We start from the raw sequence: 26,419 nt of genomic DNA, 5'->3' as shown, positions 1-26,419 counted from the left end.
CGCGCAGTGCCCAACGCAGTGGGGTGGGGGGGGGAGCGCGGGGACACACACGCAGGCACGGGTGGGGGCGGCCACCTGGGGACACACAGCAGGATACAGTTGATCACGGCTCCACACACGGTCTACAAATAGGACCAGCCACCCAAATTGTACACCCAGGAGCACAGCCACACACAGGACCCTACACACACAAATCCACAGAGCCACTGGAACGACGAGTGAGAGTTCCCTAAAGCGACAGGCCGTCACGCTGGGTGTCCTCCCCACAGATATGTCCCCCCACATCCTGAGAGGAACCCGCCACACGTACAGTTCACCCAGGGACACGCCGTCCCACACACGGTGGTATACACAGTGGCCACCAGGACAGCAAAGCACACAGGCCACTGCTCACAGGGACGCACAGGCACACGTCGGCTCCGTTGTGCTACAGCTCCCAACGGGCCGTGGCAAAAACGCGGCTGCTTGTCGGAACTCCTACCCAGGGCTCCACACGTAGCCCTGGGGTCTCACAGTGCCACAGACGACAGCGTCACACGGTCCCGGGGCCTGTGGCCACTCACAGACACACGACGCAGACACATGCAACCCGAAGACCACCACACAGCGCCGCCCCGTAGCCACACCCCGTGTCAATAGCAGTTGCTGGGTGATTGTCGCCTGGGTCATTCCTGCGGCTGCTGCTCAGCCTGGGTATCGGCCGGCTGTAAACGGGGCGCATCCCACTTTTCATTGTCTCCTCTGCAGGAGTCAGGACTGCAGGCGGGGGGTGGGGGGGACCCCATTCCCCCTCCAGGGGCCCTTCTCCTCCCTCCAGAGGGCGTGAGATGGGGGCAGACACCGAAGTAAGGACAAGGGTGCCTGCGAGGGGTGGAGGCCTGTGCGCGGGACCTGCTTGCGCCCGGTGGAGGGAGGCAGAGTCCGGTTGTGTCTCCAGGTCTGGATGTTTCTGTGAATGTCCGCCATAGGGGTCCCCCCCCCGCTCCCCCCCCCCCCATGCACGACTGCGAGCGTGTGTGTCTGTGTCTGGGTGTGAACCCGCAGTTCCTGTGTGAGTGCACATGTGCATCATGCCTGCCTGGAGTTTGGTAGGTATCCAGGGAAAGGCTGCTGTCTGGTCAACTGGCCCTGGCTCTGCGGCAGCGGTTGTGTGTCCTTGGCGGTTGTGTGAGGCCGAGTGACGCCCTTAGGCTGTGTGCACAAGTGTGTGTGTTTGCGTGTGCCTCCGCGCGGAGGTTGATTACTGGCTCCCCGGGACCTGTGTTGTGTGGTTGTGTGCTCAGGATTCCTGCGTCGTGTGTGTGTGTGTGTGTGTGTGTGTGTGTGTGTGTGTGTCTTGATGGGAGCAACCGCCCCCGCCCCTGCCAGCTGACCCCCTGTTATACCTCCCTCTAAGAGGCCGTGCTCCCCAGTAGGGATCCCCACCCCTCAAGCCTGGCGGTCGGGAAGTCGGGAGCCGCTGGGGTTCCAGACAGGCGGAGAGGAAGGGAAGGGCCAGGCAGGCCCCAGCCCCGCCTCCATCCCGAGGGGCCCCGGCCGGGGTTGGAGGGGGACGCCAGCCCTTCCCACTTCCTGTCCAGCCGGTCGTCCCCTCCCCCAGCTTCCTCTCCCGCGGGGCCCCCGAGGCCCGGGCAGGCGTAGAGGAGGGGCCTGCGTTGCGAGCTAATGGGGGCGCGGCCGGCAAGCTTCTATAGGGGCCTCGAGCTGGCGGCTGCCCAGCGCCCCGGAGGCCACCGGCGGACGTGGGAGCCAAGGGCACCCTCGTCGTAATACCCGCTCCCACCACCGGTCTCCGGCGCCTACTTCCAACGAGGCACAGAGAAAGTGGCTCCCCCTCGTCGCACAGCGTATATGTGACAACTGTGACACTCCGGCCCCGAGGACGCTCCTCCTGCCATCCCAGGCACCCCCTATTTATCTCCCAGCGCTCGGTGGCTCCCCGGGATTCTGTGTGTCCTGCGCGGGTCCCTCGGCCTTTCTGAGCCACGGTTCCTTGAGTCGTGATCTCCAGCCTCCCCACAAACATTTATTGAGCATCTGCTGTGCGCAGGGCTCTTGTGGGGGCTCTGGGGACCCAGCCAGCACGCTTTGCTACTGCTTGTGGAACTGAGATTTTGATGGGGAGGGCTGACCGTCAAACGCTGGCGTGTCCGTAGGATAATTTCAAGGAGTACCACATGCTGGGCAGAGGGAGGGGTTCCCAGTGGAGAGGATCCAGCGATGGCCAAAAGGGCCGGGCTCCCAGGCAGGGTGGAGGCGGGCGGGCGGGCGGGCGGGGGGGGTGGGGTGGGGGGTGGGGGGTGGGGGGGGGGGGGAGGATGGAGAGAAGGAGGGAAACGCAGCGCGAGCTGCGAAGGGGGAGGTGCGGCGGGCTGAAGCGACAAGCGCGGTTCTCATGGCAACCGGGACGGATCTCCAAACACAGCCTCGGTGCCCGCGGAAAAGTCCGAGAAAAGGGAGATCGGCCCCACGCGGCGTCAGGGAAGCGGAGCCGCTCGCACATCCAAGCAGGGCGCCCTCCTTACAAGAGCAGAACCCACAGAAGGGCCTTACCCCCACCGCACCCAGAAGAGGGAGGGGCTTGGGGGGGAGGGGAGGAAAGTTTTCGTGGTTTTTTTTGTTTGTTATTTTATTAAGGGAGGGGTGGATCTGAAAGATCTGAAAGCAAAATGTTCAGACTGCAGCACAGAAGTGCAAAGGCCCTGAGGTGGGTACACGGTTAAGGTGCTGGAGGCAGAACGAGGAGGGCAGTGTGGCTGGAACAGGAAGAGGAACCGGATCGCTCCCGAGGGGACGGGTTGGGATTCGTTCTAAGCAATAAGGAGCCACGGGAAAGTGTGTAGCCTTGAACGGCAATCCGCAACAGGATTTTAAGAAGCTCCATGGGGCTGCTGGGTACATTGAGATAGCATGGAGGATGCAGAAGGTTGCCCGCGTAAGAAGCCCAGGTAGACAGGGGCCCTGGGCCAATGGCAGACCCGGGAATTGATTGGGGTCCCGGTGGGGACCCGAAGCAGAGACTTATTAAAGTCTGGTCGGAATCCTAGACCCGCCATTCCTTCATCGGCTCCCGACTGCCCCTGTGTGGCTGTGCGGGGACTGCAGCCTTGAGCCAGTTCTCTGCCTCGGGATCACCACCGGGTTGGAGGCGGTGCCTGGGCAAGCCCGTAGCGGACTGTGCTCCTAGGGCTGGGGCGGGGTGGGAGTGGGGGGTTGAATGGAGGAAAGTCTGCCCCTCCCCACTCCCTGCCAGCCCTTCCATTCTTCATACCCGCCCTTCACAGGCCCACCTCCCGGCCTTTGCACGGGCTGTTCCTGCTGCTGCCTGGAGGGCTCTTTGGCTCCTGGCCCTGCCTATTCTAGTTCCTTCTTCCCGCCACCCCCCTCGTCTCCTTCCTTCCCCTCTTTCTCCTCCCCTCCCTCTTCCTTGCCTTCCCTGGCCATCTCCCCCAGATTACTGGTTCAGCACTGGTCTTGGTTGAATTTGTCACTGTTACGATAAAATGATGCATCAAATACTCTGTTGACAGCCTCTGCCTCCCCCCGGATCTGTCCTCCCTGCGGACACAGCCCTGGCGGCCGGTGAATATGTTGCAGAAGTCGCTGGGAAGCGTGGTTTGGGTTTTCCTGATGATGGTTTTTCCTCTCCACTGGAGATGGAAGGAGCACCCCCCCCCCCACTTCTCATTAAAGTGGCAGGCCTTGGGAGGGGCCCGGATTCGGGATGGGGGCTCCTCCCCAGCCGTGCGTGGGAGGCGGGCCACAGCTGGGAGCAGGGTCTGGGCCCTGAGATGTTTCCTCTCAGAAGCTGTAATTATGGGTAATTTTCTAACTGCAACACAAAAATTAAAACCCAAACAACATCGGGAGGGGAGAAGCCACAGCAGCTGGCCCGAGTGCTAGAGCAGGGGTGGGAGTTCTAGCCTAGACCTGGTGGGAGGAGCAAGGCCCCCAACCTGAGCGCTGGGGGTGGAGGGGAGGCAAAGTCTCCCGGAAGAGGCAGAAACCCCTTGGAGTCTCAGGTTTCCTGTACTCCAAGACTGATCACCTGGAGATAGAAGTCCCCGGATGGATGGAGATTGGGCCTGGGTTTGAATCCTGGCTGCGCAGGTCCACTGAGAGTCTTGGAACCGGAGGCGACTGAACCCCCCAGCTTGCAGAGCTGCTGCTGAACTCTAGGCAACCGAGGGGACCCAGGATGACTAGGAGGAAGAGCCTCAAGCAATTCTACAGCTCCACCCATCAGCACCATCAACAAAGCTCTGCCTGAGCCAGTACGCTGAGCTACCTCCAGTGCCTTCCGTGGGCTCCAGTGCCCATAAATTAAGTGCCTGTTCCTTCTCGTTGCATTTGAACTCCAGGGCCAAACCAATCGTAAGGAATTGGTGGGCTCAGCCCGGATCAGATCATCCCTGGAAAATTCGCCCAGCAGCCTCATTCCCATGTTATAGACTAGAACAGGGCTCTCTGAGCCCAGAGAGCTACTAAAAAAGTCACACGGGTGACGCAGAGGCAGCACCTCACCCACTGGCATGCCTGCCCTGTCTGGGTCTGGGATACTCACTCTGAGAAACTGGAGGCATTCTGCGGAAACTTCAGGCCTGGGGGGAGGAGCAGGGAAGAGAGGAATGAAGGAGGGAAGAGCCTGTAGCAGGTACAGAAAGAGTTCCACAGATAAAATTGAGGCTCAGTACAGGGAAGCAACTTACCTGAAGACACACAGCAGAGAGTGGAGAACCAGGTATCTCTTTGGGCAGTAAAGGGGAGGGGTCTTCCCTCCCCCCCCCCATTTGGGAGTCCATCACTTAATAATAACACTGGGGAATGGATGCTTGCTAAGCACCAGAAGCTGGGTACTTTGTGTCCACGGTCCTGTTGTATGCATCCAGCTTATCCCCACCCCAGGGCCTTTGCATGGCAGTGCTCTCTGCCTGGGATACCTTGCCCCCAGCCCTTCCCCATGGCCTGCTACTCTTCATCCTTAAGGCCTCAGCTCCCACATGTCTTCTCAGAGAGGCCCTCCAACCCGGGTCACATTGCCCCGTTGGATTTTCCTGAAAACCTTGTTTTTGCACGTTGATTTCCCACATTTGCAGTAGTCCATGAGTTCCACGAGGGCAGGGAGTTTGAATGTTTTGCTCAGTGCTTAGAACAAGTCTTGGCACACAGCAGGAGCTCAATAAATACCTGCTGCCACACACACATGAATTAAAAATGATCATTGTCCCCTCTGCGCTGGGATCTGAGGCCTTCAGTGTCCTCAGTGGTCTTAGCCTGATTGTGACACAGACCATCATTACCATCCTCCCTGGCCAGGGTGGAGTCCAGGGTTCAAAAGGGCCAGGGACCAATTTTCTGCCTCTGCCCAGGCCACCGAGGACTTACAATCCCAAGTATGGCCACACGAGGGCAGCAGAGACTGGCAGCACCAGCTCCTAAGGGTCTTCCTCCCCCGCCCCCCTCCCCCCCTCAAGCCTCACCTTGGTGCACCTTTGGAACAGCACTTGAGATCTCAAGCTTCAGGCTTGGAACGTAGTCAGCTCCTCTTGACCTTGCCCATGCCCCCAAGTCGGCTTCCAGATATATATTTACATATTTATGTGTTGAATTATTTCATAGCAAAAAAAAGAAGAAAAATACAGAAAAAAATCACCCGGTTCCTCCACCCACCGCCCCCAAAACTTCCCATTTTGAACTCTGCCCTGCATATCTTTTTTTCCCCCTCACTTTATTTTCTCCAGAGGTCTTTCACCAACTTTTCCAAGCCATGAACCAAACCCCTCTACACTCTGTTTAACTTTTTCTCCACTGCACTCCTACTTCCTAATCATTGCACCTTCCCCACTGGAATATCAGCTCCTCAAGGAAGGGCAGGAGTTTTGCTGCATTCAGGAGGCACTCAGTAAATATTTGAGGGATGAATGTAACCTTCATAAAAAATTAAACAATTAGGGGCGTCTGGCTGGTTCAGTCGGTACAGCATGCCACTCGTGATCTCAGAGTGTGGGTTCAAGCCTCACGTTGGGGGTAGCAGTTACTTAAAAATAAAATCTTTAAAAAGAAAAAGAAAAGAAAACCTAACAAATAAAACGAAATACCCTCCTTAGCCCACAGCCCCAGGCAATCGCTATCATGAACTCAAGTTCAAATCCATGCATCCAGGAGTGACCTGGAGACCTGCAGACCCCGCCAGGTAGACGTACGCGAATGCATCTTGTGTTTGAGCACCGTGCAGCCTCATGGTCAACAACACGGATTCTCGGCTGACCCTCAGTTGCTCTTGAGCCTTGGGCAAGCTACTCAAACACACCATGCCTCAGTTTCCCTGTCTGTAAAATGGAGCAGGGGTCTTTTCAGTTCCTATGAAGCGTAATGACAGTTCCTATCCCGAGGGGCTATCGTGAAGATTGCATCCTTTTTTTTTAAGCGTATTTTTATTTAAGTAATCTCTACACCCAATGTGGGGCTTGAACTCATGACCCCAAGGTCAAGAGTCAACATGCTCTACTGAGTCAGCCAGGTGTCCCAATCACTCCACCTATCTTAATTTGGGGTCCCTAAGAAGCAGGTTCTAAGAACAGAATTCAAGAGCATGGACTGTTTAGGTGGTCATTCCGAGAAGCCCTGGTCGAGGAAGAGACAGAGGTCAAGGTGAGGAGAGAGAAGGAGCCCTTCAGGGGGGTACCAACCAGGGGGTTCCCAGGGGCTGGTTTCCCAGGGGGCCCTCAGGGACACAGCCCAGAGCGTGCCTCAGAGATGTCCTAAGTGAGGTAGGAGGAATCTGAGGCATTTATAATCAACGCTCCTCCTTCTGTGGCGGAGGGCTATTCCCAGGGGAGCCCTGTGGCCCAGCAGCTTGGCCTCCCGCAGCCTCCCACAGCCAGACCAAACTTGGCTCTCGCAGGTGGAACGTGCTTGCTGACCGCAGCTGCCTCAGCGATATATTTTTGTTTGCCCCCCCCACCACCCACCTCACCCCCCCTTACAACAGCATTCACTGACTTCTAAAATTTCACCGTAACCAACATGGCCACGTGACTTCAGACTCGGTCTTTCTACTCATTCAAAATCAAGCTATACCTTCTGATTCAATCTTTGTCCATTCGATGGACCATCATTGACCCCCTCCCCCTCCCCCGTGGGACACTCAGCCAAGTGTCCCCGGTGCCGTAGGCAGGCTCGTGTTCACACCTGCTTCTCAGCCCTTCACAGCCACCCTCTAGGGTGGTTTTCGCTGTCCTTGTTTTACCCGAGAGGAAGCCGAGGCATAGACAGATTAAGGTACTGGCCTTGGGTCACACAGCGGTGAAGTGGCCAAAGAGACCTCAGTCATCGCTTGCTGGATTAACGCCTGGTCCGCGGCCGCCCACATCTACCCACAGTCCGGGCTTGCCCCTAAGTCAGCTTTGCTGCCCCAGTGCAAGCCTCTGCTTGTCACACCTGCCTCTCTGGTCCTGACCTGCTGGCTCCAGAGCCCCTCAGACACCTCAAGATCCAGGCCTCTAGATGGCCTCTGCTGCTGGGTTGGGCTGCCTGGCACCCTGCCCTCCACCCTCTGAGACTGGATCTTCAGGGCAGCCAGACCTGGAAGGAAAGGGGGGGGAAGTCTGGTGTTCAAAGGCTGCACTTTGAATACATGGAGATTGGAAATGGTAGGACAGGGGTTAGGGCAAGAGATCTGGGGGCCTGGACCCCAGGGGTGGAGAGAGGGGCAGATTCTGGGTAAGTGTGAGAACCCAGGAGCAGGATGAGGTGGATAATGGGAGAGAGCAAACCCTTGATCCACTTCAGCTCCCAGTCTCGGAAATATTGGGGGCAGGGCCCAGGCCGAGGCCTTACCCAGCATAGGTGGGTACATGGGGGTCAGAGGATGTCGGGCAAATATGGCTAAATTGTGGGGGCCACACATTGGTGGCCCTGGGTCTGGGTTTACCCCCAGGGAACTCTGTATATCTATCTTTGTCTTTAGTGGAGGGTCTTTTGAATTTTTCTGACTATTGTTGGGGGTGTCTGAAGGTCTGTAAAGGTCTCTGGGCATCCCTGGGGTCTTGGGGATGTCTGAGTTTCTCTGGGTATCTCTGGAAGTTTCTGTGGGTCTCTAGGTGTCCTTGAGTGTCTCTGGAATCTCTCTGTCTTGGGCTATCTGTGAGGGCCTATAGGTATTTCTGGGGTCTTGGGGATTCTGGGTTGTTTTAGGTATCTCTGGGGGTTTCTGAAGGTCTCTAGGTATCTCTAAGGATCTCTGAAAGTCTCTGTGCTGAGAGACTGGCCCCGCGTGGGACTCAGACCTGTTTCAGACTCAGTCTCGGGACATGTCAGCCTGGAAGGAGAGGGAGTGTGGAGATGTACCCTCTGGAAGCTTCTGGTCCCCCTCAGGCCGTGGAGCCAGAGCTGCCCTGCTCCCCATAGCCTGGCCATGACCTTCTGGGGCTGCAGCAAGCAGGTCCAGACCCCAAGTCCCACAGGCCCCAGACCTGTCAGACCCCTGCCATGCTCCAGAACCCAGGACCTCCCCAAATGCCGGGAACCTCCAGACTCCTAAGCCCCAGGACCTAGGCCTCCCAAACTCCAGACCCCTCTAAATGTTCCAGACTCCAGGACCCCCAGGTCCCCCTGACCCACCTCCAGAACCCACTATCCCAGGCCCCACGCCTGACCCTCCCCCCCCCAACACCCCCAGCCCTTGTGTCTGGTACTTCCTCATTTTCTCATTTCCTCCTATTCTAGGAGGACTTAGCCCTTAACTCTGCGGATTCCTCCCAGGGTGTGGGGCATAGGGGACATCCACCCCCACCCAGGCCCGAAGCTGGCTGGTGCCCCTCTGTCCCTCTTATCCCCAAAGCCAGCGTGTCTTACATGTGTTTGCTGGCTGATTTCTGTGTTTTGCATGAGAAACCTACGTGGTGAATTTCTCCCTCCCATCTGCCCGCTGCTTCGAGGTAACCACGGGTATTTGTTTTCCGTGTTTCATCCACGGTTTCTCTGGAAGAACGAAACGAAATCTAGAAGTTTACTTTTTTGGCTTGTTTCAGTTAATGTTTTCTCTTGGAGACATCTGCTCTCACCTAGGTCTGCTCCCACCCCCTCCACCCCTCCCCAGACCTTTGCCACAGTCTGTTCCATCCCCTGGAACAGGGGTGGGTGGGTTCCATCCCACCTCCTTACTCAATAAGTCCCCCTCATCCTTCTCCCTAAGGCCTCGGCACACAGTAGGAGCTTAATAAAGGTTTCTGGGAAAAATAAATGAGTCTTTGCTTCTCAGTCCATAGAGACCCGTCATTTTGTTTCTATGACTCTGTGGCACCCCCCCCCTCCAGGATGGATAAATCATTATTCATCTACCCAATCCCTTAGATTGCTTCCTTTTTTTCTCCCCCCCCCCCCATATAACAACATTGAGATGAATCATCCTTAACCGTGTCATCTCTTGGCCCTCCCTCTTTGTTAAAATTGTTCAAAACACACTTAACATAAAATTGACCATTTTCACCATCTGAGAGTGAACGATTGCGTGAGCTTTTTGTACATTTACAAAGTGTTTTGTGAGCACCACCTACCTCTGGCTCCAGAACATTTCCATTGCCCCCAAATGGAAACCCCATCCCCCCGCTTCGCCGCCCCACCCTCACCCCAGCCCCCTGGCGACCGCCAATCTGCTTTCTGTCCCTAGGGATTTGCCTGGTCCGGACGTCTCGTATCAATGGAGTCATAGGCTCCGTGGGCTTTTGTGACTCTGGCTTCTTTCACTCACCCTGATGTTTTCAAGGTTCATCCATGACCAAGGGAGCGTCAGCACTTCACCACTTTTTGCGGCTGAGTAACATTCCGCTGTCTGGAGGCACCACGTTTCATTTATCCACTCCTCAGTTAGTTCATGCCACTGCCGCCCTTGTCACTTTGTCCACATGAAATATTCAGGACAGTCCCAGCAGCGGATGCTGGGGCAGCAGGCACGAGTGTTTGGAACCCCCGTGGCCTCTGCCGGTCAGTGTGCCTTCCACTGGGACAGCGCCACATGTGATCCTGAAGCGTGGCACGGGCTTCCCTGTTTTCCCATAGCCCGGCCAGCGCAGAACATCGGCACACTTCTGAATCTTTGCCAGTCTCATAGGGGAAAACAAATGACGCCTCAGAGTTGTGATGTGCAATTTTTCTGTTAGGAAAAAGTACCTTTGGGTGCGCTGGAACGACAATTTCCAGCTCTTTCTAAAAGTCTCGGCTCAAAACCTTTGGCCATCCCTCTGAGTCTGAAGAGGGGAAGGGGCAGAGTTTGAGGAGAGGGGGAAGCATGGGGGGGGTGGGGTTCAGCTTCTCACCGTCAAGAAGGCTCTCAGAATTTATCCCACTTTACAGATGTGGAAACTGAGGCACAGGGGGGTTAAGATTGCACAGTGAGTCAGGGTCTGGAAGGGAGTTGAACTGGGTCTGCCTGACGCTAGGACCCCAGGGAGGCGGAAACCCTCTCCTAGCCCACCCTCCTTCATCTACTCTTGTCACTACGCTTTGGGTCTGACTCAGGTACCTGTCTCCTTCTGGAACGCTGGTCTCCTGCCCAGGTTCCCCACCTCCAGACAGCAGGCTCGCTCACTCTGGAGGAATCTTTGGACACAGCACTCCTCCACTGCTCACACATCTTCCTTGGCTCCCCACGGCCCTGGGAATAACGCCCCACTCCTCCGCCTGGCTTCTGAGGCCGGCACTGCCCACCGCCTGCCCACACCACCACTTCCTCCTCTTAGCCTGTCCATCTAGCCACTCCACTCCTAAATGCACAGTCCCAGCCCACCATGCTTTCTCAAGCTGCAGGGCCTCCACGCCTGTTGTGACTTCTGCCTGGAATCTGCTATGCATTTATTTCTGCCAGCTACTGTGACTCACCCCCAAGTCCTGAAATCAACGTCTCCTCTCCCAGGGAGCCCTCCTCGCAGCCCCCTCCACGGTGGAGGCATCACTGTACAGGAGCAGGAGCTCTGAGTCTGTAGGGGAGGCTAGCAGCTGGGAGAGTCAAAGGCAGGTTTTAGGAATTCTTGGCAAAACTCTACCCACGTGTTGAAGCCCCAATTCTAATGCTCCCTCCTCTAGGAACCCTTACCGGACTCTGTCCCTCCCTCTGACCCTGACCCGACTCCACTGGACTGGGTGTGTCTGTGGCTAGCTCTGTTCTCTCCAAAGACTGGGTTGCTCCACCAGAACCTGGCCATAGCCGAGGCCTTTTGGAAGTCCAGCATGGGTGATTGTTGAATGAATATGTGAATGCGTGGCTTGGGCGGCAACCGAGTTGAGACCAGGAAGCGAGTTGATGAGATAGCAGTCATTCGGGGTGTTAATGGGGGACATGTAGTCACTGGGTTCCAGCAAGAGAGAAGCAGGTCGCCCCTCCCCCTCCCGTGAGAATCCTGGGCCTGAGGTCTTGCAGGGGGGGCGTGTCTCTGTGTCTTCATTCTTCCCCTCAGCCTTGCACCCGGACACCAGTTCCTCTTCCCCTGAGTCTCTGGGTGCGGATCCTGAGGAGCGCCCGGGACCAGAGCGAATCCGCAGAGGGTGGTGACCGCTTGGGCCCTCTCGTGCAGGTCAGCCACCACGCAGCCGTCCCGCGCCAGAGCCTTCCAGCACCGCCGAGGCAAAAGCGTGGCGGTGGGACCACAAAGGTAGGACGGAGGCGCTAGAACTGGGGTCCGAGAAGGGGCCTCAAACCAAATTGTAGGGGGTTCCCTTCAGCAGCCCCACCCCAGATCAGCCCAAGACTCCCAACACTTCGCAGTTCCGGAAGAAACAATTAGTTGGGCCAGGGGCGGGCCGTTTCCGGGGCAACCGCTTATTTTGCATATGGTCCCGTCTTGGCCAATGAGGGCGCCCGAAATATTCGGGGTGGGGAGGGGAGGGGAAGGGAAACTTAATCCGAAGGGGCTCCACGGGGAGAAGGGGAGGGACCGATTGGGTCGGGTCTCCTCCTCGCCTTCCGAGACCTTTGGGCCCTGGAATTACGTACTCGGTTCCCAGAGGGGGCGACTGGGGCCAGACAGAGGCTAGAGCCGACCAGAGGCGAGGCACACTAGAGGCTGCGTTTAATCATGTCCGAAGGAGCCTGAGTCACTCTGAAATAATAATATTAATATTAACATTGACATTAATATTAACATTGACATTAATATTAATACACAGGCAGTGAGGGTGAAGTGTCCACAGGCTAAGGTCGGGGCTTGGATTCTGGTGTCTCTGCCTAGGTTGCTTGGATGGGGGGCGCCCTGGTGTGGATGCTGTTGTTGCCGCTGCTGCTGCAGGATCCCGGCAGCCAAGGATTGTCATGCAACGTGTCCTCGTGGGACGTGGACTGGACCACAGAGTTCACAGCCACATGCCTGAATTTCAGCGGCCAAGGCCTGAGCCTGCCCCGGAACCAGTCTCTGCAGGCCAGGAACGTGGTCCTTCTTGACCTGTCTGGGAATGGTCTTCAAGAGCTACCACTGCCCTTCTTTGCCCTCCTGGGAAAGCTGGAGGTCCTAGATGTGACAAACAACCCACTGGACCGAGTGGACAGGGCACTGGCCATGCGCTGTAAACTTGACCTGAAGGCTGACTGCAGCTGTGTCCTAGAATCCTGGCACCAGGTCAGACGGGACAACTGCTCTGGCCAGCTGCCTCTGCTGTGCCTGGACACAGCTACTGGCGCCTGGCACAATATCTCTACCTTCCTGGAGGTTGGCTGCCCCCCTGGCCTGTCCGTGATGACCATCGGGGCACTGGTGGCTGGTTGTAGCCTGCTCCTTGGGCTCACCATTGCTGGCCTAGTGCTGGCCTGGAGACTTCAGGGACGCTGGATGGTCAGCAGCCACGACCTGGACAAAACATGGGCTGCTCAGGATGGTTCCAGGTCTGGCTTGGGCAAGCAGCCGAGGTATAGTAGCCGAGGCCTCAGCCCTAAGCCCCCAGAGGCTGTCCTGCCCAGACCCTCCACACCCGACTATGAGAATGTGTTCGTGGGCCAGCCAGCTACGAGGCACCAGTGGGCCGAACAGGGGTGAGTGACTCACATCTGCCTGCAACACTCTGGAGGCAGATGGCGGGGATTCAAATCCCCGCACCGCCTCTCGTAGGCTGTGTGATTTTGGGCAAGTAGTTTCACCTCAGGGCCTCAGTTTTCTCATCTGTAAAATGGGGATAATAACAGCCCCCACCTCATGGAGTTGGGATAAGAATTGAGTTCCTGTATCTGAGACACGTTTCCCCCTTCGTGACCTGCAAACCCAGTTTCTGGCTATCAAGGATGGGGAGAGGGGATGCGCGTGCTGAGGCAGAGTAGGGGCTTTGCAGTAGCAGTCAGTGGCCTGGGCTCAGTTCCTGTGTGACCCAAGGGCTGTCTCTGAACCTCTGTTTCAGTCTCTGTAAAATGGGGACAGCTCCCCTTTCCCCATCTGCCTTTGGCACATGAGATGCTAAGAAAGCTGTGTCCCTCTCCCCCCCCCCCCCCAACAAAGCCCTGTCACCTTCAGATTTGGCTGGACTTAGATGGGTTCAACTTTTCCAGGTTGGCTGAGGGAATGAGGGAATTTTGGGCGGCAGCACCAGCAGGGGCAAAGACCTGGAGGTGGAAGAGAATAGAGAATCTTCCGTGAATCGGTTTTGCGAAAAGCAAGACATCAGAGCGGAGGCTGGAGGGGGCTGGGAGAACCCCAGCAGGAGTGGAACAGGATCATGGATGGGTTTGGGCAAGAGAATCCACAAAGTGGGGAGGCTGCTGGGAAGCTGCTGGTGAGAAATGAGAGAACATGTAAAGCAGATGCAAATTTGGCTCAAAAGCAGAAGTGGTCTGTGGTGGGGAGCTGAAAGGCACTGGACTCCATAAGGCAGCTCATGTTCTGATGCTTGCCTCTGCCTCACTGTCAGCAAAATCTCAGGGCCAGTCTCCGCCAAAAACATCGTGATGTGATCCAAATGATATCGGATGTGTCATTCCCACCCTACGTTTTAGTTGTACAGGCGGAGGCTCTGGGAGACAGGGGGATGACTTGCCCAAGGTCACACAGTGAGTCCAAAGCAGGGGCAGGAAACAAATCCTGGCTCTGAGTCCTGTCTATCCCACATAAGCATTTATGTATTTTGAGGGATTCATTCTTTTTTTTTTTTTTTTAAGCTTGTTTTGAGAGAGAGAGAGAGCAAGCAGGGTAGAGGCAGAGAGAGAGGAGAGAGAGAATGCCCAGCAGGCTCAACCCTGACAGCCCAGAGTCCAATGCAGGGCTTGAACCCACAAACCATGAGATCATGATCTGAGCCGAAACTGAGAGTTGGATGCTTAACTGACTGAGCCACCCCGGAGCCCCTGGAGTGATTCATTGTAAAGCATGAATGACTGATAGACACAACTTGCCCCAAATAGCTTTTGTTACAAGAGGTAACAAGGAAGTATCCCCCAGGGGCATCTGGGTGGCTCAGTTGGTTGAGCTTCAGACTTTGCCTCAGGTCATGATCTCATGGTTTATGAGTTCGAGTCCCGCATCAGGCTGTGTGCTGACAGCTGGGAGCCTGGAGCCTGCTTCGGATTCTATGTCTCCCTCTCTCTCTCTGCCCCTCCCCCGCCTGTGTGCATGCACACACACTCTCTCTCCCTCTCTCAAAAATAAATAAACGTTAAAAAAAAAAAGAGGTGCCCCCCCCCCCCAACCTGGGGTAGGGTTCTAGAAGCATGTTCCAGAGGCAGGAAAGTTCTTCTCTGCGGGTCTTGCCTACCATAGCTAGACATTGCCAAGAAACTGCCTCCTCCTCTATGGATCTGGGACTCAGAGATTTATTTCTGTACTGAGGCCACAAAGTCAGTTGCTTCAGGAAACCTAGTGAAAACATTTCCCATTTGAAGGGGCACTGGTTTGGCTTTAGCCACTTGTGTCCGTGTGGCTGGTGCAGCTGGAACTTCTGACTTTTCAAGAGGAAACTGAAGTCTAGGTTTAATGTAAAAAATGAGCAATGAGGGGCGCCTGGGTGGCGCAGTCGGTTAAGCGTCCGACTTCAGCCAGGTCACGATCTCGCGGTCCGTGAGTTCGAGCCCCGCGTCAGGCTCTGGGCTGATGGCTCGGACCCTGGAGCCTGTTTCCGATTCTGTGTCTCCCTCTCTCTCTGCCCCTCCCCCGTTCATGCTCTGTCTCTCTCTGTCCCAAAAATAAACGTTGAAAAAAAAAATTTTAAAAAAAATGAGCAATGATCTCAACTTTAAGGGGGAAGACGATTTGATCATGGGCTCGAGGTCCTTGTGCCACAGCATTACAATGCTAAATCCACGGAATCTTCCCTGAATCTCTGGCCCCCCCACCTCCTTTCCTCAGAGAAACTTGAGAGGCTGGGAGAACACTGCCCTGTGCCTCAGTTTCTTCACATGTAAATACTGGGCGGGGGGGGGGGGGAACTCAGCTGCCCAGAACTTTCTTTGCCTCTCAAAGCTGACGTGCCTGCACCCTGAGTCCTCCCTCCCCTCGCATCTGTTTGTCTCCACAGGGCTCACCCATCAGAGGATAGCGACTTCTACATGAATTATGAGGGCCTCGACCGTGCCTCCCAGCCTGTCTACTGCAATCTGCGGTCGCTGGACCGAGCCCCACTGGACGAAGAGGAGTATGTGATCCCCGGGCACTGAGTCTTTGGTGCCCTGAACTCACACCTGCTGCCTTCCAGCTGACTGGGAGCATTCTGGCTCTTCCCTGGCCTCCGTTTTCCCACCTGAGGAATGGGGACAGAGAAGGACCGTCCCTAAAGCCCCAGGGAGGCTCTGTAGCTCCCTCTCCAGCCCCCGCTCTGCTTCTCACCTCCCGCAGCTGCTGGAAGGGGAAGAGGAGAGGCCCTGGTATGGGGACAGGAGGGTCAATTTGTGAATGCCATTGTCACCCTCCTGGGAGAGTACTAGACGTGCTCAATAAATACTGCAGGGCTGACAAGGCTGCTGGCTCAGGGTGAGTGGGTTCCTTGAGGTGGGGATTTCCTTAAGCTACCCAAACCAGATCTCTGAGACTCCTGAATTGTTCCCCACCCTTGGTCTCTCCCCTCTGTCCCTCTTGGGCTGCCTTCCCGGGTACCTGATACCCAGGTTTAGCCCCCAGGGCAGCCCATACCAGCCCCAGAGGGATCATTATAACTTATGAATGGTACTGTGTTCCTCCCCTGCTCACATACCCTCCATGGATTCCCCAGGGCCCCCAGGACCTCAGCCTGGGGGTTGAGGCCTGCGTGATCCTGCCCTGCCCAGCTCACTGTCCCCTCCCATCCCTCTGTCCTTCTGGTATAGGCCTCCTCACCACCAACTCCACCTTGCTCCTGAAGTTGTCATTTGCCCATGCCATTCCTTTCGCCCAGGATGCCATCCCCTTTCACTTTGTCGCACTGTTAAATATCTTAATACAGATGCAGAACTCTGGTCTCTGGGTGTCAGGGGGCACGGGTCCAAGTCCTGACTCTGCCATTAACAGGACTTCAGTTCCCCCATCTGTACAAGGCAATTAGAATTAGTGTCTCTGCAGCTGTTTTAGCTTTAATATGCTGAGATATCTTAACTCACCCTTCAAGGTCAGGCTCAATGCCACTTCCTCTAAGAAGGCTTCCTTGGTTTCTTGTCAGGAACTGAGTCTCAGTGTCTTTTAAGAGTTTGTTCAAATTCTCATGCCTCAGCTGGGTGTCCTGTCAGCTGCTTCCAGCCTGGCTCCTGCCAACCCTCCAATCTAGGGGAGACAGCTGGACACAGGCACCCTCAGTCCTGAGAGGTCAAGCCTGGCCTGGAGGGAGGGATGGGGTCAAGGGCCCCAGAGGGAGATGAACGAAGGAGCTGAGAAAAGGCTGCATATAAGAAGGGAATCCAGAGTGGGTTTTGAAGAATGCGTTAAGTGTTTGAAAAGTGGAAAGGACACGCATATTGGGTAGGGGGACCAGCCTGACAAGCAGCAGCCTAGAGGGATAAAAAGGCCCATGGGCAACACAATGTTCAGCAAAGGCAACAGCTGTTATTTGGGGAGAGGCTCAATACGGCATCTGCTGGCTTTGGGTGACCTTGGTATTAATTTTGAGGCTCCCTTGGGTTCCCCAACACTTGGGAATGATCTGGGGCGGGAGAGGGAAACTATGAGGGTCTTTACTACCTTAATTCCCTGCATGCCCACCCTAGACACTGTTCAAGTGGCCACTCCTGTCCCCAGTCATCTTTCTTGCCTCTGGCATAAATCAGATCCCAGCCCTCCCCAGCTCCTATGTCTAATTCATGGCTCTCCAACTAGACCCACACCCTCACCATCACCCATGAGATTTGGTGGCTTCTGCCCCCCGCCCCCACCTCTCTGGCCCCATCTTCAACAGTTTTGCTGTTGAACACTGAGCTTGTTTCCACCCCAGGGCCTTTGCACCTGCTCTTATGCCACAAATGCTTATCCTCTGACTCTCCCGGGTCCTGTTCTTCCAGGTCTCAGTTCATATATCATTTCCTCAGGGAGCCCCCCCCCCCCCCGCCGACCATCTAAATCACCTCGGACTCCATTCATTAATAGATGGCCTGGATTGACTTCTCAGCACAATTCTTCCCACCGTCCACTACTTTCTCATTATTTTTCTTTGCACTCACCTATCTTCCTCACTCGACTGAGCTCAAATGGGATGCTTTTTTGCCTGTCTTGGTATTTCTGTGTCCTCAGTGCCCAATCAAGGCCTGACACAAAGTGGGCATTCACTGAATACATTCAGGGGCACCTACAGTCACTCAGGTCTGCCTCTGGGTGGCAGCACTCACAGGGGACACACCTCACTCACTGCTGGAAGTAGGCACTCTCTTCCCCAGGCCCCCGTAACATTTCCTATCAGAGATTCTCAGGATGGACAGGCAGTTGGGTGTGGGAGGGGCCTGGATTTGGCACATCTTGGGGATTCCAAGATCCTAAGTAGGAAGACTCATAACACTGGAGATGCAGTGTGCATGAAAATGTTCCTCACAATGTGTTTATTTCCCCATTTTCTGTTTTTAACTAGCTGCTTGGAGTAGATTTTCCACTTGGTGCAAGGCACACAATAACAGAGCGTCAGAAAGGCATGCCTGTGGCTTGGATAGTAGAGAGTGGGATTCTCTCAACTTCCTTTTTAGTGTTTTGCTGTTTTGATAGAAAAGAAACCACTGGTCTGCTTGCTGCAGCCTGCCTAGTCTACGGGGAGGGGAGGGATGGGCTCTGATGAGCCTACCGCCTCCTGAAGGCTGGTGCCTGGTGGTGCCCACTCAGGACTGGGGCCAGGCGTTAGCCTTGTCAGGCTGGCCACCAAGCTGCTTCCTCATAGAGCTTCCAGAGCCAAGTCACAGGTGATCCTGCCACTGGAGAGATTCTGAGGGTTCTGGGGACTCCAACACTGTGGCGGCGAATGGGAGAGTGGACTTCCCCAAAAAGCAGCTTGCCCATCAGTGACCCGGGTTAGTCTTGGGGAACTGGGGTGGTGAGGGATGGCTTCCCCAGGATACTCTGCCCTTCCGCAGGAGGTGTTACTGGAAGTGGAACCCAGGCGGTGCCAGTGATAGTCGAGGGTGGCCACGAGCAAGACGCTGCAGGGGATGGCTGCCATGCTGTTGTTTGTGGGCTGGTGGAAACCAAGTGCAGGCAGAGGCCTGGGACTCCCGGCCACCTCTGCCATGCAGGGTGCAGTCCTCCCCACCCCCCATTCCCCGCCCCCCACCCCGGCCCCCAGCTCAGCTCTTTTTATCTGAAAGAATAGAGGTACCGTTAACATAGAGTGATGTGCCACAAATAGAAGTGATGGGGTCCTTCGAGGTCAGGGGCGACATCACACACAATATGCCTGATTGCAGACGAATGGCTGCCTGTGTTTGGAAAGGGGACTCCAATGCAAGGAGGGCCAGCAGGACAGTGATAGAGAGAGGACTGTATCACCACAGAAGCAGGAATACTGAGAGATGAGATATGGAGGGAGAGGGACACCCAGAAGGGTCTCAGAAACAGAGGAACGAGACAGAGAAGCACAGAGACAGAGAGAAGGGTGTCTTTGAGGGGCACTGGCGTCATGAGCACCATCCAATTGCTTGGCATCCCAGAACGCCCCACCACCCGTTCCCTGAGCAGTTCCACTCACCCTAATACCAGGTCCCCTGTGAGAACTGAGCTCAGGGAGCGGAAGGTTCTTCCCAGGGTCACCAGCTCCATCCTGGACGACCATCGGGGCTCGGGTCAGACAACTTCATTTTTATTACCACGGTTTTAAATAAATGCACACCGTCAGACCAGCCCCTCCAGTCCCCAGGCAGATCACCCCAATAAGTTAATAATAAATACAAACATAAATACAGCGGTCTCCGCGGGACGGGGTAGATAGCAGTGGTGGGAAATCGGGTATCTGAGGACCCACAAGCCCCTTCGACAGGCAAGGACCTCTGAGGTCACTTCCACTGCGCACGAGCCGTAAGCGAAAGACTAGGACCGCTCATAGGCAGTGGCAGTCCTTGGCCACGAGGTCGTCGAAGGGCGTAAGCGACACCCGACCGTCGCTGTCTTGGTGCATGAGCACCACCGGCTCGTAGCGGGCGGGTACGCAGCACGGCGCCGGCGTCGCGTCGGGGTTCAGGCCGTGCAGGCGCGCCTGCATCTGCGCGTGCGTGTTGGCCGACCGGAACTGGCTTGGGCACGCGCCGATACACATGCGCACGTCCAGCTCGCGAGGCGCCACCACCCAGTTGGCCCATCCCAAGTCCTCGAGCGACGCGCGCAAGCTTTGCAGGCGGCAGCAGCGCCCCGCCCCCAGGGGGCAGTCGTCCTTGGAGCGCGCATGCGCGTTGCGGCGCCCTCTGGCCGCGCGTGGCCGCCAGTGCAGCTCAAGCTGGGGACGTGCAGAAGAAGGCAACGCCGCCGCCAAGCGGTCCCTCTGAGGCAACAGTCGCAGGTGGAGGGTGGGCGCCCCGGAACCTCCAAGGCTGAGCTGACGCCGCAGCGGCCGCGTCACGTCCCACGAGCTCAGCTCCGTCGGGGACAGCCTGAGCAGCGCGCGATGCAGGCGGAAGGATGCGGGGAGCCCCTTCGTCAGGTCAGCCCGGGCGATGCGCAGGTGCAGGTGGCCGCCCAGCCCAAGTCGCACTGAGGGAGAGAAGAGAGCCAGTCAGTCAGTGACGGGCCTGTGTGCACCAGGCGCAAGTGCCCATTTCCTCCCCCACACCAACCTGGATCCTACCTCAGGGCCTTTGCACTAGCTGCTTCCCCTTCCCGGCACACTAGTCCCCTGAATCTCAGCATGGCAGGCTACGTGTTCCTCCAGCTTGCCTAACATAGGCACTGCCCTATTTTCTTTCATTGTGTATCATTTCATCTCCCCTACTAGAATCTTAGTAGGAGTTTCAGTCTCCCCGGTCACCACCATGCCTGGTACACAGTGGGTGCTTGGTAAGACACTTGAGCAGTGGCTTGTCAAGGGATTGCATCAGACTGGCAGATCCAGCCTATCCCTGGGCTGCGCTCCTCTCGTCCCCGCCCCTGCATCCCTTCTCCTAGATTGCGTGCCCTCCCCCACCCCTAAACCCAAGGACAGGGACCCCACCCCCCACCCCGCGCCCGATTTTGTTTCTGGAAATTCCAGGCTCTGTGAGTTTTCAAGAGACTCGCTGGGCCTCAGTTTCCCCATCTGCGATCTTTAACATCTCACTTTGGCCACACCCCGCCTAGTCTTGGCATAAACCCGGCCACCACCTCCCCCCCACCCCCACCCCCCGAAGCCCCTAGGGGGGGATGTTCTTGTCCGGTTCACAGATAAGGAAACTGAGGCTCAGTGGCAGGTCTGGGTCCCTGTGTCTCAGAACCACTGGTTAGATGACGGTAGCTGCACAGGGGGCGCCGGTCTCCTAGATTTCACTCACGCTTTGGAGTGAGTATCCGGACTTGAGCTTCAGAGATGACTCGGTCAGGGTTTGAATCTTCCCAGCTTTGGTTCAACCGCAACCTGGTCTGCAAGTGTTCGTAGAGTTTCCGAAACTCCTCGAATCTGGAGACATCCGTACCGGAGCGAGCTTCTGAGGGTCCCGGAAAGGCCGGGAGGTGCTCCTGGGCCAAAGACAGGGCACCTCCCGAAGGCAGCCAGTAGAGCATCAGCAGCATCAGCAGCATTGGTGGTGTGGGTCCAGGCCCAGGCATGCCTGTGCTAGCTGAGCTCTGAACTGAGACACCGGACGCTGCTGGACTGGCCTTTATAATCCCCGGACTTTGTCCGCCCCCGCCTGCCTGGTCCCTTCCGCTCTGGGTGCAGAGTAAACACTCCAGGGACCATACATGGCTGAGTGTTGGGCTGCTTTTAAGGGGGAGGCCCTTCTGGGGAGTTCTCCTGGGGAAGTGGGGGGACGCCCTCCCCCCCCAGAAGCCTCTTTGAGCCTCAGTATCCTCTATGAAATGGGGACTTCCTTCCAGCTTGGTGGACTGGTGAAAAGAATGCTTTTGTCAGAAAAAGACTTATTTCTATGTGCTCAATTCCATAGCAAGCGCTTAAGAGGAGGCCTTCTCCCTCATGGGATTTTCTCTCTCCCTTCCTGGTTAGGGTCAAAGGCTCCAGATGTTGAAAACCAAAGGAAGCAGAGGAGAAAGGGCCAGGAGGTACAACCTTAGGCAAGTCATTCCCCTTCATCCCACTTCTGTTTCTTCATCTGGAAAACAAGAACTGAGACTTTCACTGGAGAGAAGTTCAAATGGGGCATAAACGACAGGGCCAGACCCATAGGAGGTTGTGTGATTGACTGAGTGTTTTTGCAGTCCCTGATCCTTAGGGGGAACTCCTGCTCGTTCTTCAAAACCCTACCCCAAAAGCTCCTCCTCCAGGAAGCCTTGCCTACCATGACCTTTCCAGGCTCAGCCGCATGCTCCCAACCCCCATCCTTTCCTTCAGCGCAGACCTGACCTCACAGCACTGGGAGTATCTGTGCTTGGCTCTGTCTGCCCCAGACTGGAGGCCCTTTGAAGACTTAGACAGAGATGAAGATACTCTGGGGCCCAGTCCAGAGTGGAGGGGGCAGGGAATTGGAGGGCTGTTATCAGGCCCGCCACCAGATGGTAGAAGGGCAAGGGGTGCCCTAGGAAGACCCAGGTGTGCAGGCAAGAGGTGACAAGGACTTGCTGCGGGTCACACAGCAAATCCCCACACTGCAGGAACACGGTCGGGCCTCCCCGCCACCCCCAACATGCACCCACTGGCTGTGTGAGCCCAGCCAAGGCTCAGCAACCCCCACCCCCTCCACCTCCGCCGAGTCTCAGTCTCAGCCTCTCTGCAGTGGGATTACCGCCCAGCTATGGGTCTCAAGTATCCCTCTGTGATGCCCGGGGCATTCAGGTGCTTAGTAAGCAGACCGGCTCCTGCCACTGTCACTACCATGTTGACAGGGGCTGTTGGGAAGATGGGCCTCTTGCCCCACCAGCTTGGCCCACACAGTAAGAGCTCAAAAAGGGTCCCGGACTGACTAGACAAGGAGCTGGGGCCACTGTGCGGCCGCACTGCTATGCCCTCCGCAGAGGCCAGGCGCCAAAGGTGAGCCAGAGTGCTGAGTAATCCCAACGTGGTAAGGGCAGGTCAGCAAGGGTCACCAGTGCCTAGGTCTGACCTCACCTGGGGTGGGTGGGGCAGAGGGGGCGCTTTCCTAGTAGGCATCCCTGCGAGATCAATCATGGTGAGATGCCAACTTTCACCAGAGTTCACGCTGCAGGCACCGTTCATACACTTTTCTCTTAAGGGAACCAAACCAGGAGGGGCAAGTAAGATTGTAGGGGGCAACTCCACACTGGAGACCAGCCTTTGGCTGACTGTTTTCCTGGCATTTCTAAGCCTGTGATAGGATTCTGAAGTTCCCTCTGTCTAGGACTGTTCCTTCCTTCCTTCCTTCCTTCCTTCCTTCCTTCCTTCCTTCCTTCCTTTCTCTCTCCCCCCCCCCCAAATTTAAAAGCCTCATAAAGAGTTTTTCCTGATCCAGGTCCCAACAGACTGGACATTTGTCAGCTCCAGAGAAGCTGGCCTGGGTTGACATTCTGGCCCACTTCTCCCTGGCCATGACATGTGGGACAAGGCATCAACCGGCAGGGCCTCGGTTTCCCCATCTGTAAAAAGTGGTAATGGCATTCTGAGTCAGGGCTGTGGAGAGAACACACAGGGAGTGGGAATTTTTGCACACGCTGTGGGTCAGCACAATCGTGATTCAAATCCTAGTGCCACCCACTTTGCTGTGTGACCATAGGCAAGTACTCAAACTCTCTGTGCATAGAACAAAAGCAGTGTGGGTTGTGAGGAAGGAGAACATTAAGTACAGAAATCTTACCATTCTTAACTCAGCAAACTCATAAGAGCCAACACAAACTGGGCACCAGGTCACACGCCAAGGACAGAGATCCTTGTGAATCAGGGCCCCCTCTGCCCACTGATGCCCCCAGGCAGAGGACAACCCTGGTGGAGGAGAAATCACCTATTTAAGCTGTTTTATTTGCCTTCCGGGGTGTCAAGTTTGGGCAAAGTCCAGCAGACCCTGGGGTCCCAGGCACAGGGGCTTCAGACAAGGCATTCACAGGAACTCTGGGCGTCAGGGAGAAGACGGCCAGAGGATGTAGGGCCTAAACCCTCCTTTGGGGACAAAAGACACAGTCACTTTCAGCAGGAACGGTTTGTCCTAAAGAGAGATTTCGAGCGGGATAGAAACCTGAGATGTGAAGGGAGCCCCAGAAGCATGCCAGGTACCCCCAGGGCAAGCAGAAAGCCACCTGTGCTCCCCCAAAGCCAGATGATGCCTCCTGTATTGTCCGGGGAAACTGCATGCCTTGGGAGCAGGGAGCCCAATTCCAAACTGACTTCCTCTGGGATTTCCTCAGGACAGAGTGTGTCGCCACAAAAGCCACTTGCCCCAGACCCCACCCCTTTTGAACCCTTGGATGACCCCAACCCAAGCACTGGGGAGCCAGCCCCCTCTCCGAGCCTGGGGTTGCTTCTCTCTTTCTCATCGTGTCCCCTTTCTCTGTGCCCCATGTGTACTCTGGAGGCAGGCACTTCTGTGGGTCTCTGGGTAGCTGAAGGTAGGTTTGATGAGGAGAGGAAGGAAGAGAAATGAATTTTGGGGAAGGAAGAGCAGCTAAAGGCTGGACTGTTTTCCCTCATGATCTGTGAGTTCTCAACCCCCAGCTTGTGATAAATGAGCTTCAGTTTCCCTGTCCGTAAAAGGTGGTAATGGCAACCCCCATCATCTCTTCAGAGGGATGTAAGGAGGACTCATAGGCAGGGAGGGAGTCAGAGGACAAGGTCTGTTGGAATGTGCACTCAGGATCTGTTAGGAATTAAGTTTCAAGATGTGGACATTAGCTAGTGCCTGCCTCACCCTAAGTGCTGCCATTCTGACCTGTGGGCTTAGAGGCAAAGTGGCAGCATTGTGGTTAAGCTATAAGACATATAAGACACCCAAATGGTGTATGTCCAGTCTTTTTGTGGATCTGGTGTTCCAGGGGCCTGGATGCTACCTCTGGGGTGACAAGGAGCTGACTCCCAGGCCCACGTGGTGCCTCGGGGACCATAAGACTCATAGTGGCCTTGGCAGTGGGAGCAGGATTTCTCATGGGCAGAAGAGATGCTAGGCTGGAAGTTTCCTGTGGAGAGAGAAAGAGAAACTGGTAACTCGTGGGACTCCTATGTGCTAGGCGCAAGGTGCCCATTTCTTCCCACACACCAAGCCGGACCCCACCTCAGGGCCTTTGCACAAGCTGCTTCCTCTTCCTGGCACACTAGTCCCCTGAATCTCAGCATGGCAGGCTACATATCCCTCCCGCCTGCCTAATATAGGCACTGCCCCATTTTATTTCATTATGTATCATTTCATCTCCCTTTCTGTCTGCCCAGTCACCACCATGTCTGGCACACAGTACGTGCTTAGTAAGTACTTGCAGGAATTCATGTATATCTGATATTTAGAGGGACTAAGAGCCAAACAGTGGTTCTGCCTCCTCTGGAAGGCAAAAACATTTTATTGAAGGCCTGCTAAGTCCCTGGGGCAATAACAACCAGCTACTGTGTTTTCAACTCTCTGGATCTTGGTTTCCATGTCTGAGCAATGAAGGGTACCAGACCACACAGGGTGCCTAACTTCCAGATTCCTTGGACCCTTAGGATCCTCAGACACACAGCCCCCCAAGCTGGTCCAGGTCTTGGGGACAACTGTGGAGTGGGCCTGAGATTCTAGGGCCCTCAACCTAGTTACTAGGTTCAGAGAAGACCCAAGTTTACTTGGAAAATATACAGCACAGGCAAGACCAGGGAGGGTTCAGAGCACTGTCCGGATCCTGACACCTTCCCCCACCAAACTCCTTCCAGAGGATCATATAGCCCAGTTCTTGAGGGCACCTTCTGCTGGCAACTTTAGCAGTGTTTGGCCCTCGATTGCCTCAAATCTGGAACCAACCTAAGCAGGTTCTGGCTACCTTCCCCTCACCCCTGCACATATCTCCCCCCTGACCCCCACCAACGGTAAGAACGATGCCCTCCTGGCACCTGCCTCTGGGTTCTGCAGGCCCTGTGCACTTTCAGGAGAGTTGCTGACCCCTCTGGGCCTCAGTTTCTCCATCTGTGATCAGGGCGGGGTTATAATAATCCCATGCTGACCGAGCCCCACCCTGTGTGGCTGGGCAGATGAGGCTGCTGGCTCCTTCTTCAGTCATGAGGGGAGATGGGCTATTCCTGCCCAGTTCACAGATGGGGAGTAACTGAGGTTCAGCAGTGGGTCTCTAGGACACGGAACCACTGGTTAGATGTGGGGACTGCCCCAAAGGGTCTCTGAGATTTCACTCACACTTTAGGATCTGGTTGGCGTTTGAGTCTTTCAAGTTCTTGTTCAACGGCAGCGTGGTCAGGGGTCTTTGAAAGGTTTCTGCAACTTCTGGAGTCTGGGGACATCCAGACTGGATCGCATCTCAGAGGGCCCGGTCAAAGGCTCCAGATGTTGAAAACCAAAGGAAGCAGAGGAGAAAGGGCCAGAAGGAGCCAGAAGGTACAACCTTAGGCAAGTCATTCCCCTTCATCCCACTTCTGTTTCTTCATCTGGAAAACAAGAACTGAGACTTTCACTGGAGAGAAGTTCAAATGGGGCATAAACGACAGGGCCAGACCCATAGGAGGTTGTGTGATTGACTGAGTGTTTTTGCAGTCCCTGATCCTTAGGGGGAACTCCTGCTCGTTCTTCAAAACCCTACCCCAAAAGCTCCTCCTCCAGGAAGCCTTGCCTACCATGACCTTTCCAGGCTCAGCCGCATGCTCCCAACCCCCATCCTTTCCTTCAGTGCAGACTTGACCTCACAGCCCTGGGAGTATCTGTGCTTGGCTCTGTCTGCCCCAGACTGGAGGCCCTTTGAAGACTTAGACAGAGATGAAGCTACTCTGGGGCCCAGGCCCTTGGCTGGGCCCAGAGTGGAGG

At 55.8% G+C, this 26,419-nt stretch overlaps 2 protein-coding genes and 1 long non-coding RNA gene across 3 annotated transcripts; 1 reads left to right on the top strand and 2 right to left on the bottom strand.

Moving 5' to 3' along the window:
* Window positions 1-9,635: 9,635 nt before the first annotated feature.
* LOC115506689 lies at window positions 9,636-12,229 on the bottom strand. The gene is made up of 3 exons (XR_003966490.1): window positions 11,990-12,229; window positions 10,523-10,995; window positions 9,636-10,153 (listed from the first exon to the last, which is right to left on the bottom strand). It is a non-coding gene; the product is annotated as an uncharacterized LOC115506689 (long non-coding RNA).
* Window positions 11,443-15,923, top strand: LRRC25 (leucine rich repeat containing 25). The gene is made up of 3 exons (XM_030304655.1): window positions 11,443-11,648; window positions 12,225-13,018; window positions 15,484-15,923. The coding sequence occupies exons 2-3, from the start codon at window positions 12,234-12,236 to the stop codon at window positions 15,620-15,622; spliced, it is 924 nt and encodes a 307-aa protein (XP_030160515.1). The 5' UTR covers window positions 11,443-11,648; window positions 12,225-12,233; the 3' UTR covers window positions 15,623-15,923.
* A 3,259-nt stretch (window positions 15,924-19,182) lies between these two features.
* GDF15 (growth differentiation factor 15) lies at window positions 19,183-21,134 on the bottom strand. Its single transcript, XM_030304665.1, has 2 exons — window positions 20,861-21,134; window positions 19,183-20,087 (listed from the first exon to the last, which is right to left on the bottom strand). Exons 1-2 carry the CDS (start codon window positions 21,132-21,134, stop codon window positions 19,441-19,443), a joined length of 921 nt encoding a protein of 306 aa, XP_030160525.1. The 3' UTR covers window positions 19,183-19,440.
* Between the last annotated feature and the right edge of the window lie 5,285 nt (window positions 21,135-26,419).

Source organism: Lynx canadensis, chromosome A2 (genome assembly GCF_007474595.2).
Source record: "Lynx canadensis isolate LIC74 chromosome A2, mLynCan4.pri.v2, whole genome shotgun sequence".
Taxonomy (NCBI): Eukaryota; Metazoa; Chordata; class Mammalia; order Carnivora; family Felidae; genus Lynx; species Lynx canadensis.
The sequence above is the reverse complement of the archived record's forward strand: the minus strand, read 5'-3'. Positions and strand labels throughout refer to the sequence as shown.